The sequence below is a fragment of the Euprymna scolopes genome, chromosome 8, assembly GCF_053919585.1.
Source record: "Euprymna scolopes isolate OS-2025 chromosome 8, ASM5391958v1, whole genome shotgun sequence".
NCBI classification, from domain to species: domain Eukaryota; kingdom Metazoa; phylum Mollusca; class Cephalopoda; order Sepiida; family Sepiolidae; genus Euprymna; species Euprymna scolopes.
In genome coordinates, this window is record NC_136489.1 from 151,655,847 (window position 1) to 151,673,609 (window position 17,763).

A 17,763-nucleotide genomic window follows, 5' to 3' on the forward strand; every position below is an offset into this window, starting at 1 on the left:
TGCTGCAATATTTTAAGTTATAAATTTATATTTTTTTTTTACTAGAATATCTTGTTTTCTTTCCCAGTTTTAACTAGTTCTTTTACTTTTCGATGTTTAAGCTTAACCATATTACTTTTCATGTTCACATTTTTCTATTGTAATAATATATATGCATAAGACCCCTCCACTCAAGGTACAAACTGTCGAAAAATCTGCCCACTTTCATCATGATTCAGCAAGATAATGATACAATCAGCTTATTCACAATGTATCACTTGCGACTTCCTGTCCGTCATTTAATATCTTACAGTATAATTCTAATTGTGATTATACTTCTACTGGAATTTTCTACCCTTTTTTTTTTTATATAAATCTATCCTAATCTAAAATACTGATTTTAACTTTTTCTTCATTTTGTTTAGCACACACAAACCTAACATTGTTAAAAAAAAAAAAAAAAAAAAAATGAAATTCTAGTTATTCTATTTTAATATGGAATTAAAGCATACCCAGTGATAACGCATAAATTTATGAGTTTATTATTGTTGTGTCAATTTCAAGTTATCATTACTCTCAGGTTTACTCTGACTTGTAATACCCATCAATGTTTCATGTGTTATTTGAATTTGCCACAGAAACCCTTGAGCAAGGTATTCATCTACCCCAAAATTTATCTTTCCCACACTTTGTTTTTTTCCCCCCCATTCTACCTACCTTATTTCCCGACCCAATATCTCTAGCTCTAACCATCCTGGGTATAGCACTGAACTGTTTAATGGTGGTGGGAGTCATTCCTTTAGTAATCATTACTCCCACCTCCACGCTGACCAAGTGGTAGTACCTACTAAACTCTAGTCTGTGAGTTGAATAGAATCTTTCCTGCGAAGAACATGAAACAATAGATATTGTTGGGGGGGGGGGCACCCATACAGATTCTGACAATGGACTATTCCTGACGTCACATGCGGTGAACCCAATACTCAGAGAGAGGCAGTTGTAACATTACAGTTGAGTGGCGTTCCCACTCAACTAACGTCGTTTCTGTATTTTCTGTTTAATATATTTTTCATTTTACTGTTTGCGAGTCTTCTCATTCTTTCCGACATTTACACCATAACAGATATACATTTACATCATGAATGAATTAGTTAAATGTTAAGAACTTGAAAATGACTGAATCTGGAAAAGGGCTAATATGTCATCAAACACAAAAAAAAAAAACAGCATAATGTACTAAAAACTCTAAAAAGATCTCATTTACAAAAATTAATTACAGAATTAAATCCACTAGATTACATATTGGTTTATTTGTCCACAAGTTTGCGATTACTTTTTTGCTAATACTTAAATTACTTTGTATTGTATGCTTTCAAAAATTCAAAGGAATTTGGAAGCATTTAAACTGTTCATTTCTTGCTTTAAAATTCTCAGCAAATCCCATTCACATCTAATCAGTTTATAAGCAATATTAAACAAAATTACTTACACTTTTATAACAATTTCGTTTGATTCATAAGTTTATAACAAAGTAGGAAATTTAAAAAATTTAAATTTAACTTCCAATTATAATCAATTAACATACTTCCTGACTTCTGGCATAGTGCTACCGGAAATGGTAACAAATCAAATCAATTCATTCACTTTTATTGTTCTTCAGTATTGAAAAATATACAATAAAAGTTAAAATTATACAGATAGAAATAATTAGTTTTTAAGTTTTTATTTTACTTGAAATTTTATACGAAAGATGTTTATGAAATTATAAAAATAAGTTTTTTGAATTTTAAAAAATTATTTTATTTGCATTTATATAATAAATGTTTATGAAAGTATGAAAATAAAATTATTGAAATCACAATAACAAAATTTCAAACATAAAAATAACATTATGTATACATAATATTCCTAAAATATAGTTTTAAAATATTTTAAAGTTTTTTTCATTAATTCTTAAAAAATAAAATAAAACTAATTTCAATAATTCTTAATTAAAAGAAGACTGGAAAAAAAAAAAATAAATAAATAAATTTTTTTTCAAAAATATATCAAAGAATGGAAAAAAGTAAAAAAAAAAAAAAAAAAAGAAAGAAAAGTACATGCACATGGGGAGATATAGGCGTGAGAAAAAAAAGATGCTAATGCACTTACTGATCTGCACTATTTTTTAAATCGTATTTCCAAGTTTAATTAAAGTTTTATGTTTTTTTTATTCAATTGTAAGGTTAAAGTACAGAATAGGTACAAAACACCCTCCCTTCTCCATGTTAAGAATGGCTATTTAAATATTAACGTTATTATTTCAGCATGGATCAATAAGTGCATGAGTACCTAAAAAAGTGAAGGAACTGATTTGCCTGTCACTGCTTCCGGTAATGCTACACCGGAAGTTAGGAAATATGTTAGTTGACTATAACTTAAAATCTTATGAAAGTGTAAAAAAACTTTCAAAGGATTTTGGAAAAGTCTGGATTTATGACACCGTTCACCAACAATACTTCCTAAAGGAAAGGGAGCAGAGAAATAGAATATATAAAAAGCCAAAAGTGAACAGTATAAAAACTTATGTCCATTATGTAAAAAAAAAAAAAAAAAGGAGGCGTGGGGGGGTTGTGATACTTACAGATTGAAAATATTCCTTTTTGATTTCTGGTTCAAGTACCTTCATCCATGATGGCCCAACATTAACAAACAAACCTTGCGTACGCGACTGATGCAACTTTGCAAGAGCGATTATACGATTCTCTTCTGCCCTGGCTAACTGCACTGGAGAAGGAGGAGGAGAAGCAGGAGGAGAGTTTTCAATTTTTTTAATCTTGGGAGACTTCTGAAAAAAATAAATAAATAAAATTAAGAAAATAAAATCTACTTATGCTGAAGTGATTAGCACGGGTAACCATTTAAGTGCTAAATTCACCTTGGTACTTGCTTAAATGGATCTTGGTTTTAATGACTCACAGGAACAATTAAAATGTAAAACAAGTTGAAATGGACAAAAAAAAATAAAATAAACGATAAAAACGGTTGTTGTGTATGAAAAAATTTCAAGCATAAGAAACAAAACATTTTTACAAATATTGAAAGATTGTCTAGTGTTTTTTTTAACACAGGAATCACCACTTATCAAGACCCAGAGGCCACTCGAGGATAAGGGTTAATGGGTATACTATACATTAGTCAATGTGATTATAGTGTAGTAAACATAAGTAGTGTGAACTTTGTAAATTGGATTACTTTAGGGGACGGTTCATCAAGAACTTGTTTATGTTGGACTTGAAGACAATCAAATTGTAGTCAGCTGGGAAGCAGGCAATCAGAAGAGAATTCCACAAAGAAGCTTTGTTCGTGGAATCTACATTTAGGTCTATGCACAGACAAGGAGTATGGGAAATTATTGATAGTGGTTTTTTGGCCAGACAAGTGTTTTCCGTGAAAGTTTGATGAGGGGGGATTGAAGCTCAGATGAGCGTTTGCCATGAAAATAATGATAAAGCAGAGACAGGCTCGCAACGTCTCTTCTGTGGGAAAGAAGTTGCAGGGAAGAGATAAGGGCATCCCTCACGAAGCTACAAAGTTTTCCATGATTGAATCATATTTTTAAGGAATTAATTCTCATTTCATTCACCTAAGCTCATTTGAGTCGACAAATCGCAAACAAGAGTCGGATTTTGGGTTTTATACAGCAGCAGCAGCGGTCTTCTTTTCCTCTCCCCCAACAGACCGTAAACTCACCGTGAATGAAATGACATGTAACAGAGTGCATGAGAAAATATCAGCAGGAGCTGTAAGACGGCTGACTTATGAAGATATTAGCAGTAGCCAAAAAAGCACATATGCAAATTAGAAAGTGTGCACGGACTTGCATGACAAAAAGAAAATAAAGGACACCACATGGTAGAGAGAATTGAAGTGCACGTTGAACAAGATGGACGTATAAAGTCGAAGACGAGAAATGGTTGGTGTGCGGTTGGAGAGAAAGAAAAACACGGCCACGTGAGGTGGACATTTGGCTCTGCAGTGGCAATGACTTAAACTGGTGGAGTTTTAATTTCATGACAGACGAAATAAACAGTGAGAAAAAACAAGAAGCAGGCATTGTTTGGAAAGTACTGGTAATAAATGCCTTTTGCTAAATCAGGGAGAAAAGCAGAATTAAATTTATTTTTGCTTGGTCCTTTTCAATGGTGCTGAGGTCCAAGAGAGGTTTAAACTCTAATGAACAAAGTTTGAACGTTATGGCCATGTTACACACATTAAAAAAAAAAAAAAAAAAGTCTGAACCGCTGACCAATTCGCAAAAATCGTCTTTACGTAAACCATACCACAGCAGCAACTCTCAACATTTTTGCTCTCTTTCTCTCTCGGTTGTTCCAACATTTTTTTACATTTGACAGATTTAAAGAGTCGAGCTTGGTTCTTAGAACCGATAGGACACAAGGCATGTATTAAGTATGTAGAATTCTTTCTACAAAGACATCAGGGATTATGGGAAGTACCGCATGAAGGTTGCCAACATCGTAAGTGAAAGTGATTTTTGTGGAATGAACTGGATTTGAACTTGGAACACCCAGGTGGTCATTTCATGTCGTCAACCTCTAGACAACCATCTACCCCCTCTCAAACTGAAGTGTTATTACTCAAAACAAGATATTTCTAATGTGTTGATAGAAAATCCTTCAGAAATTTCAATTCCCTTCATTTGGTACCAGTTTTCAAGAACTTTGGAGAAAGAACTTACCTGCAAAATTATTGCCTCATAAGTCTTGTCCCATTCTTTGATAAAATTATTGTCCCATTCTTTGATAAAATTATTGTCCCATTCTTTGATAAAATTATTCTCCCATTCTTTGATAAAATTATTGTCCCATTCTTTGATAAAATTATTGTCCCATTCTTTGATAAAATTATTGTCCCATTCTTTGATAAAATTATTGTCCCATTCTTTGATAAAATTATTGTCCCATTCTTTGATAAAATTATTGTCCCATTCTTTGATAAAATTATTGTCCCATTCTTTGATAAAATTATTGTCCCATTCTTTGATAAAATTATTGTCCCATTCTTTGATAAAATTATTGTCCCATTCTTTGATAAAATTATTGTCCCATTCTTTGATAAAATTATTGTCCCATTCTTTGATAAAATTATTGTCCCATTCTTTGATAAAATTATTCTCCCATTCTTTGATAAAATTATTCTCCCATTCTTTGATAAAATTATTCTCCCATTCTTTGATAAAATTATTCTCCCATTCTTTGATAAAATTATTCTCCCATTCTTTGATAAAATTATTCTCCCATTCTTTGATAAAATTATTGTCCCATTCTTTGATAAAATTATTGTCCCATTCTTTGATAAAATTATTGTCCCATTCTTTGATAAAATTATTGTCCCATTCTTTGATAAAATTATTGTCCCATTCTTTGATAAAATTATTGTCCCATTCTTTGATAAAATTATTGTCCCATTCTTTGATAAAATTATTGTCCCATTCTTTGATAAAATTATTGTCCCATTCTTTGATAAAATTATTGTCCCATTCTTTGATAAAATTATTGTCCCATTCTTTGATAAAATTATTGTCCCATTCTTTGATAAAATTATTGTCCCATTCTTTGATAAAATTATTGTCCCATTCTTTGATAAAATTATTGTCCCATTCTTTGATAAAATTATTGTCCCATTCTTTGATAAAATTATTGTCCCATTCTTTGATAAAATTATTGTCCCATTCTTTGATAAAATTATTGTCCCATTCTTTGATAAAATTATTGTCCCATTCTTTGATAAAATTATTGTCCCATTCTTTGATAAAATTATTGTCCCATTCTTTGATAAAATTATTGTCCCATTCTTTGATAAAATTATTGTCCCATTCTTTGATAAAATTATTGTCCCATTCTTTGATAAAATTATTGTCCCATTCTTTGATAAAATTATTGTCCCATTCTTTGATAAAATTATTGTCCCATTCTTTGATAAAATCTGAATAAATCTAGTCGTGCATCATCATAAAAATGGACTTTTTTTCTAATCAGCTTTACTTGCTTCCCTGACATGCAGAAATTTAAATGTAATGTAAACAAACATCTTGCTCGTCTGTAAATATAGGTATAGTTCCAAATAGCCTCTTACGGTCTATGTGCCCCCTCCCTCCCGAATAAATTATAAACGAGAGCATTAAAAAAAAAAAAAAAACTTTTCTTGCACTGATGATACCTCCAATGGCGATTTCTCTCCCCGTCCTCCAAAAATAAAATTTGGGAAAATCAAAAATGAAACCGGGTTGACTTTTTCCTCTTTCTTGTAAATTACTTGCTGAAAATTTTAAATGTGATATTCGTTCAAAACAGATCCAAATACACATAAAAATCAATTTTTTTTTAATTGTAAGTCTTCATTTGGTCTACCAAGCCACAAATAACTAATTTGCTTTTTTTTTATTATTATTATTACTGTTGTATTTATATATATATATATATATATATATATATATATATACGAGAACAAATGATTGATAAAACATGTTAAAACATCTTGAAAAAGAGTTAAAAACATATTTATTTTTAAAAAGGAAGCACAAGATAAGTGGATAGTTCTTAATCCGCGGAGTTTCGAAGAAATACTCTCCTCCTCATCAGCAGGCAGGAATTAGCAAAATGCGGGATCGGATTTTGCATGTAAAAGTATTTAATGAAACCACAAGTAAGTCACAGATCTTACTTGGTTAAAAAAAAGGTGAGGATAGGGGAATAGGAGGTAAAAGAAAAAATGATAAAAAGATTTCACATGAATGGATAGTCCGGTGAAGGGTAAAAAATCCAAAAATGGTAAAATCCAAACACGGTCGAATTAAAAACTTCCAATCCAACAAGTAAGTCCCAAAGGAATCGCGTATCCACTTATCTTGTGCTTCCTTTTTAAAATTAAATATGTTTTTAACTCTTTTTCAAGATGTTTTTTAACATGTTTTATTAATCATTTGTTCATATCATAAGCTCTATTTCCTTTTCGGTTTTATTGAGCTTTTACATCTGGTTGAGACTACTTCACTTGTAAATATTAACGCTTTAATATTTATAATATATTTTAAGTTTACCATTTTGATTACCTTGGTAAACTTATTGCAATTTTTATTTCTTATGAAAATAAAAATCCAAATTTTTGTTTAAATAGGTTTATTAAAATTTTTTGTAAATATATAAACTAGTGACGGAACAATTCCAAAATTTTTCTCAATTCCGATACAAATACAGTTTCAAAGACATTCTTTGTTCTCTTCCAAAATTTCTCGTCATTTAATTAAAGATTTGATTCTTTTTAAAAATGTTTAAATGACTAACCCTAACCTAACCCACCCAAATATAACTCATTCTTCATTATTCCTTCTGATTTAAAAAAAATATCAATTCAAAGATTAGTTATGGTTATGTAAATATATAAAAACCACTATTGGTCACAAAAATCCACTTGAACGTGCCAAGGTTAAACCAGTGTCTACCGAAATCTGTCCTTTTTTTTTTTAGTGAAGTCAGCTGGGGACCTTATTCCATACCTTGCCCGGGACCGGAAGAAGGGATGCAGCGGCCAGTTTAAAAACGTGGCTCAGAACGGTTACACAAAATACTAAACTGATTCTGGGTGAGAGAATTTATGGCATTTACCGTTTGAACCGTAACTCGTTGTCAGTGTCAATGGATCGTCAGGCTTGGTCAGCTTTTGTGCGAGAGATGAAATTCATTGGAAGGATCTGCCTTATATGATCTGGGGTGAATGCCGCCTCAAGAAAAGACTGATGCAATAGTATCCGAGATGGGTATATCTGCTGCTGATAAACACTCTATTCTCGACATGCAGGCAAATTGAACATGCACACATCCAAAGCAATGGCCAAATTCTTAGAAAATGACCTCCAGGCTGTATCAGGAGACCAAAAATGTCCAATTACATCAAAAACTCTCGAGACAAAGTTTTTTCTTTAAAGATTGAAAGAAACCTTTCCAAAAAGTTCAACGTTAAAACTCCTTGGTCTTCACAAGTAATATAAATTAGAATGAAGATAAAAGATATTGCCAGGTCTGTTACAAAGGCGGCGGGCTCCCTTTATTGGGTTGGTTGGTTGGTTGTTTTTGTTTTACGGCATATCAACCCTTTTCGGGTTATTTAATGTCAAATCCAAAGATTTTGAAGAAAAAAATATTTTAATAGAATATATTTGCTGTTTTCAAGTCGGTTTCTATTTAACCCATAGTTGGAACCCTAACAGCTACTACCACTCCGGGTCAGAGTGGACCTGGGAGCAATGGTAATTAAAGGGTGGCTCCACACTCCCCAAAGCCCGCAAGCTGGGGCCTCACCACTGGATATAGTTTAAGGTCATATCCAGGACCCCCATTGGGGGACTTTTACCCTCTGCAGGGGAGCAGTCGGTGTATTCTAATGCCCCACCGACAGGGCCCCATTTATTGGGCTAAAAAACTTCACACCTGTCAGAATCTATTAAAATCACCATTTACCTATGCATGAAGTATTGTGGTCACATCTGTGCTGGTACACCAACTACTAACCTCTCCCTCTTAGGCAGGGTACAACCTTATAAATCCTGCATTCTCTGCGAAACTCCATCCAATCGCATTGCCAGGCTCGTTTTACAAATAAACGGAATGTGCTCAGGCAAACTCCTTGCACTCAACGTAAATACTCCCGATCAACCAACTAGCAGCAAAATCCCACACATCCACTGTAGAGTTCTCTAGATTCTAGAAATTAAAATGTAATGTGAACAAATATCTTGCCACCCAGCTTGCTCCCCCTCTATAAATATGGCCTCTATCACAATAGCCCTTATGCTTCAGTGGCAATATGCGACAAACACAGTTTTGATTAGTTTTAAAGGAAAAAAATTTAAAACATTTGTCAAGTTGATAATTGTTTTGACTTAATTTTAACAACATGCACTTACACTTTAACGGTCATGATAGAGGAAAGGAATAAAAATAAAAAAGTAAAGTAACGGAATTGTTTAAAAAAAAAAAAGAAATTATATATATATATATATATATATATATAATATAAAAGCGAAAATGTATATATGTATGTGTGTTCGCTTTTTCTGTGTGTCTACAAAAGGCTTCTTTCAGAAGCGGTCGGTCGGTTCACAACTTTTTAAAACTTTTTATATCACATAGAAATCATAATATATCACAGTTAACAACGAAGCTCGCCTGTCTATTTAATTTTCTCGATTTCGGGAAGATAAATATTCAATATTTGTCGCTCGCCGCATGTGGGTTAGTCTTTTTCCTATAACATCTTGAGGAGAAAAAAAAGTGTTCAGCAGTAAATGAAATCCCGCAGTCAAACTTGACCTCATTAACTCATTAAAACGAGCAACTGCTAAATCCAAGTAATTAAATAAATTACAAACGTGTTTCCGTAAGCATGTCACGGTGGGGCAATGGTTAACGTCGCACGTTTTTTTTTTCACAACTTTGCCTCAACGGTTCGGGTTTTATCCTCATACTTACTTTTTTTTTACCTCCCCCCAAACACCCGGGCAACGCCGGGTACCCCTCGCTAGTATATATAAAAAAGGCAAAATGTGTGTTTGTGTGCATGTGTTTGTAGGTCTTGCAAAAACTTTCAACAGAGGCGATGGATTTTCACCAGATCACTATGATTTTCAAGCTCGACCTTTTGGACGACAAATATAAAAAAATTGGCTAAAAACATTAATTCCTTCACCCTCAACTGTGCACTTTTCTACAGGGAGGAGTAGCAAAAAAATTGTTCCTTCATGATAATGTAGCCAAACACGCATGCGCAAAAAAGGTTCCTTCTTAAATTAGCTTAAGTTTCATTCAATAATTACAAGAAACCCTCTCTACCACCTATAGCAATGGCCAACGACTCTTTAGCTGAGAGTACATCTTTCAAACTCCTTGGCCTAACGTTCACAGGAAACATGAGTTGGAACAATTACATTGAAGGCATTGCCAGGACCGCTGCAAGAAAGGTGGGCTCTCTCTACCGTGCTAGACAACTACTAACACCCGAAAGTATCCTGTACCTCTATAAGGCCACCATTTGCCCATGTATGGAGTATTGCTATCACATCTGGGCTGGTGCATCTGCTACTAGTCTCTCGCTCCTTGACAAGGTTCAAAAGAGAGTTGCAAACCTGATAGGCCCTGAACTGGCATCTAAGCTTCAGCCTCTGTCCCATCGACGAAATGTTGCATCCCTCTGCCTTTTCTACAAGTATTTTAGTGGTGAATGCTCTGACGAACTGCAAGCACTTGTGCCTCCACGACGTGAGCACCTTCGACAAACCCGACAGGCTGCTAAATCCCACCCCCACACAGTAGAGATCCCTAGATGTAAAAGATCTTTTTACTCCAATAGTTTCTTCCTCAGAACCGCTAGACTCTGGAATTCCATTCCAGGTCCCTGCTTCCCCAACAGTACTGACGTGCAGAAGTTCAAGTGTAACGTGAACCGACATCTTGCTGCCCAAATCCCTAGATAGTACCCCAGTAGTTGTTGCCCCTGATAGTAGCCCCCTACACCAAAGTGGCAATTTGCCTTGTTTGGGGTGAAAATGTAAAAAAAAATAAAATAAAATAAAATAAAAACTGACGCAATTTTGCTGGCGCGCTCATAGCTCAGTTGATTAAGGAGCAGTGTTGTTATCTAAAGATTGTATGTTCGAACCGAGATGTAAGATTTTTTTTTTTTCCATTTTGAAAGTTTTAATATTGAAATAGGGTTATTTATGCTATTTTTTGTTCATTTTTTTTTGTATTGTTCCATCTCATTTGCCGTTTTTTGTTGTTTTACCGATTTTTTAAAGTTTAAAGTTTGTTTTGCATCACGTTTTTTTCATGTTCGCTGTTTTTGTTTTTCTGATTTTTTAAAAAAAGTTTTAAGTTTTTTTTTTTTATATTCAAACAGGGTCATTACTTTGCTTATTCTTTATTTTCCATTTTGTTTTGATTTACCCACCCCCCACCCCACCCCAAACATTCAGACAACGTCGGGTACCTCCACTAGTCTAATATATAAAAGGCAAAATGGGTACACATGTTTGTGTATGTCCATAAAAGGCTTTTTGCGCTGGGGTTCTCGCGTCAGTTAAATTCCGGAAGAAGTTTTCTTATACTTCCTATTCTGTAATTGGTTCTTGGTCAATGTAGGGAAAGCCCTTCATACTGAGACAATTACTATTTATTTGGATACTGCCAGAGTCCCCCACCCCTTTTGGCCTAGCTGCTTTTTTCCTCTCCATTAAAAACGACTTTTGTAGGAGGTTTAAAGCAACAGCATTTCTTTTTTCTGATTGATTGTCATTTTTTTGATTGACTATGTTACATTTAAGCGCTTTACACTTTCGGTCGCGCCATGGAGTAGGGGTAAGATGTCAGGTTTTTTTTCACTTTCTTTTCCACCTTCGTGTCACGGGTTCAAGCCTGCCTGCCTACTATGTTTTTATTTTATTTACTTATTTATTTTTTTTTTTTACACGTACAAACACCCAGGCTAGTAAATAAATGAAACAAACAAGCTTGCATAGCAATAAAATAAAGCTGATAGCCATTAGTTGCGTGCTCTCGTGTAATGAATGAATGCGTGAATGTAGGATCGACATGAAATTCTTAAAGATAAACTAAAATGACCGAAAAATGGGCTGAAATGACTTAAATAAAAAGTAAATGACTTAGAATGACTTTAATGGACTTGAGGATGAATTGAATGATTTTAAAAATGACTTGAATGCTTAAAACATAACTGGAATCCTTCAAAAACAACTTGAATGATCTGGAGAATGACTTGAATGGCTTTGAGACTGACTGGTTGTAAAGTGGGTGATCATTTTACATTAAATTAATACAGAAAAGTGATCCCCACTTTATATCACAAAGTTACAAACATAAGTACAGCATGTAGTAAGAACAGATATTACACTTTGATCTTGGCCAAAAGGCCAAGAAAAGGGTATTTATTTGCTCCCCCACCGAGCAAATTAGGCACAAGGCCGATTTTTAATGTGAGGAGTGAAGGGGAAATGGGGACCAACTCCCCAGGGAGTAGGGGAGCTGGATAGTGACAATTGGTATGAAGGGTTTCCCCTACATTGATCAAGGTCATATGTGGGGTCGCTCCCACATATGGTCTTTGCTTGCAGTATCTGCCGGAACAGATACTACACTTTATATCTTCATATATAATTTATTTCGTTAAAATGAAAATTACAATCAAAATAATTCAATGTAAAATTAAAATGAAAAAAAAAAATTCAAGTTTAGAAAACAAATTTAAGCATAAGGCCCTATCAGATCTGGGAGGGGGAGTGTTGCAGGGTCTTTGTTACTAAAGTAAAAATGGAGTCTTTAGTGACTTTACTCTTGACTGGCAACATTTACCACAATACCTCATTCACTCTATGGGCTCTAAACTAACTAATAAAAACCCCAGCGTTTTTGCAAGAAAGGATCTTGAAATGCTTAAAACGCTTAGAACAGCATCTATTAACAACATACCTTTGATCTTAACTAAAAAGGCCAAGCACAAAAGTGTTACGGACAGACCAACAGAGTAACTTATAGAGTCGCTTGCACGCAACTAATAAAATACAAAACTGATCTCCCATTCTAAATTTTTTTTTTCAGGTGGCACTTTTTATACCCGCCACGAATCACAATATGGGATTAGTTTCAAGTGACTGAAATTTACTATTAGAATTCTCATCATATAGTGCTTCCACTGTTGCATTTCAAACTTTTTTCTTTCTTTTTCTTACACATGCGACTCACCAAATAAAGGTGCAATTTTAGTTTTTAATGATGAGGCTGGCCAGTACCAGACGGGTGACAATTTTGGGAATGTTAGGCACTGTATGTGTTGGAGACAACTCCTGCATCTAGTATCATGCTTGGTTGTCCTGACTCGTCTTGCTATCAGGACCAAGTCTTTCTGGACGAGAGAGTGTGGTAGATACAAAAATCCCTACACTTTAAACTAAGTCAAGCACAAGTCACAGCAAAAAGAAAAAGGAGATAACTGTTGGGATGCCTTCACCCTAGGTGAGGTAATATCACGTAACGATAAATTGCTAAAAGAAATCATCATATTTTTAGTAAAATGTGTAGTTATTCATCGATTTTTTTTTTGTATCGATTCTTCAAAGCATTTCTTATTTAATGGTATATTAGCAATATTGGGTTCACTAAAAGAAAATAATTTATTTTTTTAAAGATTTAAAAGTAGTGTTTTTAGCAAAAATAATACAAATATAATTCTTTTTTGCTAATCTGAAAGAATAATTATTACGAACATGGATGAGATCACAATTAGAGAGGGGGATTCTTTTGCATTCATTTATAGAGCAAAAAAGATTTGAATCCCCCTTCCTTTCTCCAATGGCGACCCCACCCTCAAAAAAAAAAAAAAAAAAAAAAAAAAAAAGGAATACCTAGAATTATTCAAAACTGTGCGTTTGGGCAAACTTCAAGAATTAGATGGAGTTACCCTTCCGTCTTTGTATTATATAAAAATTTGCCAAGATATCTGTTGCGAGGGATCTATTGACTGACGAAAACACAACTGAATTATTAAAAAGCTATAAAATAAAAACTACTTAATCAGATTATGTGTATTTTTGGAATATGACATCTTTCTGTAACAAGTATGTACATCATACAACACTTGGTACTGGTCGCGGTAAGAGTTCCCTGCCGAACACCCTCAAAAAACAATGACTTCTCCCCACGCATGCGCAAAGGACATGTTTTAGTTTATCGACTTTTTTTAACTTTTTTTTTTTTTTTTTTTAACTTTTAATAGCATTTTTTTTAAATGACAACGTTAATGTTTATGAATATTGAAATAAAATACATTACTACACATTTATTAATATCTTTTTTTTTTACTGTTTATGTGTCACTTTTATCGACTTTTTCTTTTCTTATATTGAAATATTATATATATGAAATATTGAAATTCTTCTTATATTGAATATTGAAAAGAAAAAGTCGATAAAAGTGACACAAACAGTAAAAAAAAAGAAGATATTATTAATAAATGTGTAGTAATGTCTTTTATTTCAATATTCAATATAAGAATAATTTCAATATTTCATATATATAATATTTCAATATAAGAAAAGAAAGTCGATAAAAGTGACACATAAACAGTAAAAAAAAAAAAGATATTAATAAATGTGTAGTAATGTATTTTATTTCAATATTCATAAACATTAACGTTGTCATTTAAAAAGAAAATGCTATTATAAAGTAAAAAGTTTTGTTACTATGGCAACTAAAACATGTCCTTTGCGCATGCGTGGGGAGAAGTCATTGTTTTTTGAGGGTATTCGGCAGGGAACTCTTACCGCGACCAGTACCCAACACTTTTCTGTATTTTTGTTTAATGCCAATCTGAATAAGCACAAAAAAATTAAAATGAAATAAACCGAGGGGAGGGGGGGGGGCTGTAAAAGTTGTTAAATATTTCAAGACAGTAGACGTAAAAATAGGCATCGGTTTTTATTATCTTTTTTAATACTTTGTAAATGGTTAGGGTATGGCGCTATTCAGGCCTAGGAAGCAGTTTATTGCTGCATTCCTAATGAGAGTGCTGACAGGGTTGTTCAGGCATTTTTTGTAGGCCAGAGTGCATGACTTTACAAATCCTGCCTGACTGTGCGTTTAATCACCTAGAAAAGAGGTAGATAACATTATAGCTTAGGACTGTTAACATATTACGAGGCATTTTTAAAACCTAGCCAACATAAGAGTAGTGGCTGATGAGCAGAAATATTAATGCTGGAGTCCCTCAAGGGTCCATCCTATGCCCAACTCTCTTCCTGATCTAAATCAATGATCTTCCAAAACAGATCATTCATAGACATTTTATGCTGATGATACTACCATCTATGACAACACATCAAAGACCAAAACTGACCAAATTTTCTCTCCTCTGATCTTGAGCACGTGGTACAATGGGGAAAGAGATGGCTGGTTACTATTAATGCATCTATAACCAAGCTTCTATCTTTACATCATCAACGCTCTGATCTCCCATCTGGCATCAATTGAAATGAATGGCTCTCGTCTTGGGAGGCTCCATGTTTTGACAAGCTTCTGGGTTTGACCTTTGCTCCCGACCTGAAATGGAACACATACATAAAGTCTGTTGCTAAGGTCGTCGGAAAAATGATGGGATCGTTCTACCGACTGCTCCAGTAGATATCTCACTGCTGATGCAATTCTCTATCTATATAAAAGCCAAGTACGTCCAAGGATGAAGTACTGTTGTCACATCTAGGCAGGAACTGCTAGAAGCAGCTTATCCTGCCTTGCCAGAGTTCAAAATAGACTTCGTAGCTTAGTGGGGGATGCCCTTTTTCTCTTCCCTGCAACCTCTTCCCACAGAAGAGACGTTGCGAGCTTGTCTCTGTTTTATTGTTATTTTCATGGCAAGTGCTCGCTCGTCTGAGCTCCTATCTATGGATCCCCCCCTCGCCAAACTTTCACACAAAAACAAAAAAAAAAACAAACACTCGGCTAGCTGAAACCGCTGTCAATAATTTTCCCACTCTTTATCTATGCCTAAACCAAAACGTATATTCCATGAACGAAACTTGTCTTAGAACTGCATGCTTGTGGAACTGAAACTCTTTTGTTTGCCTGTTTTCTACTTGCCTACAATTTGGTTGTCCTCAAGTCCAATGTAAACAAATTCTTGATGAACCGGAACCGTCTCCCCTTAAGTAATCCAATTTACCAAATTTTTACTTACTGTACACTCAGTAACCCTTATTCTCGAGTGGCCTCCGGGCCTTGAGGAGTGGTGACCCCTATGTATATAAAAAAAGATTTACATCAAATAAATGTTACCAAAGCCAAGACAAGTTACTCTTTAACCTACCTAAAAAAAACTTTTGTTTTAAATTATTTGAAACAAATAGTGTCAAGTCGAGTTAGAATGAAAATATAGATGCGATTTGGACTCTCCCCTCAATAATCGCTTAAAATTCGAAAAATAAACAAGATACTGAAAGAAAATTACATTTGGTGATTTATGCACTTATGTTACAGTGCTATTTTTTTAAAATAGTATTTTCAAGTTAAATTTAAGTTTTACGATATCTTTTTTTTGTGGAATTGTTAGGTGAAAGTACATAATTACAAAACACTTCTAATGTTAAGAATAGCTTTCTAAATAACGTTATTATTTCAGTACGATAACATAAGTGCATAAGTAGCTTTGCACACGATTGGTGAAATTTATCGGATAAGTTTCGACCCGTATTTTGTTTAATTTCCAATTATTGAGCGATTATCGAGGTTATAACAAAACTGCTAGTTTTTAAAAACAAGCAAAAAACTTATCTTGCCTTTGGTAACATTTGTATATTTATTTTTTTTCACCCCATAGACGCCGTTTTATTGGCTTTGTTGGCTCTTGTTTTGTATTACTGTACACATAGATTCGAAAAAGTTGTAAAAAAAAACAAATATATAACAAATAAATGTTATCAAAGGCAAGATAAGTTACTTTTCTACGTAACTGGATATATTTTTCATGTTTTTATTCAATGTAACATGTTTATTCAGCTCGAAAATCATACAGTGTTTACCGATGTATTGGAAAATTCAAAACTGTCTTTAACATGGTAAGTTCAGGAAAAGATGTTATAAATAATAAACTAGACAAAATACTATTAAAAAATACCGAATATATGTCAACTTATGTCACGGTAACATATAATGAGCGAATTTCTATCAGTATTTTGTCTAGTTTATTATTTATAACATCTTTTCCTGAACTTACCGTGTTAAAGACAGTGTTGGGCGCCATTTTGAATTTTCCAATACATCGGTACACTGTATGATTTTCGAGCTGAATAAGCATGTTACATTGAATAAAAACATGAAAAATATATCCAGTTACGTAGAAAAGTAACTTATCTTGCCTTTGATAACATTTATTTGTTATATATTTGTTTTTTGACAACTTTTTCGAATCTATGTGTACAGTAATACAAACCCCACGTGCTCAGTCGTAAACTTATAGTGAGTACAATGTTAATTTGCGTTTACCTGTGGCGAATTGCTCAACGATCGTTTTATCGGTGTTGATTTGACGAAAAATGAAATTTTGGTCTGAGTTGACATTTTCACCGTCAGAAAAAAAAGTGGATAGAAGGGAAAACACGAAGTCAAAAGTTTCGTCTAGTGAAATTTCGCGCCAAAATAGGCGAAGAAAAAAACACTTGATTAACGTCAGAGATTTGTTGAGGCGGTGGTGGTGTCGAGTCGCGGAAGGAGTGTTGCCAGTTTGGCCTTTTTAAGGCCAAATTCGGTAAATTTTTGTGAAGTAGTTTGGCCTTCAAAAATTGTTTTTGGCCTTTTTAAAAATTTGGCTTAAATATTAGATTTTTTTGATTATTTTACAAAAATGTTTATTTGATAGCAATTATTAAAGAAAATTTTATAATCAAATAGTCGTTTCAACTTCAAATACTGTATGCGCCTTTTTTTTTATTTTACCTTTTTGATATTTTCACACAAATATTTTATAGAAATTATTAAAGAAAACATAATCCATTTTGGTGCTAATGCAGAGACTGCCGCGCTATTTTTTTAAATCGTATTTCCACGTTTAATTAAAGTTTTATGGTTTTTTTCTTTATTCAACTGTAAGGTTAAAGTACAGAATAGGTACAAAACATCCTCCCTCCCCATGTTAAGAATGCATCGGTAAACACTGCATGTTTTTCGA

General features: G+C 33.6%; 1 protein-coding gene and 1 pseudogene across 1 annotated transcript in view; both read right to left on the reverse strand.

Moving 5' to 3' along the window:
- Positions 1 to 17,280, reverse strand: part of LOC145283844 (uracil-DNA glycosylase-like) — a 53,218-nt gene extending 35,938 nt beyond the window's left edge. Inside the window, exons 1-2 of the mRNA XM_080132952.1 lie at positions 17,082 to 17,280; positions 2,603 to 2,806 (exon numbers count right to left, since the gene is read on the reverse strand). Coding sequence (XP_079989078.1) covers positions 2,603 to 2,806; positions 17,082 to 17,156 — 279 coding nt within the window. The 5' untranslated portion in view covers positions 17,157 to 17,280. The remainder of the gene's footprint in view (positions 1 to 2,602; positions 2,807 to 17,081) is intronic.
- On the reverse strand, positions 11,839 to 11,975 carry LOC145284183 (U2 spliceosomal RNA; annotated as a pseudogene).
- Positions 17,281 to 17,763: the final 483 nt, after the last annotated feature.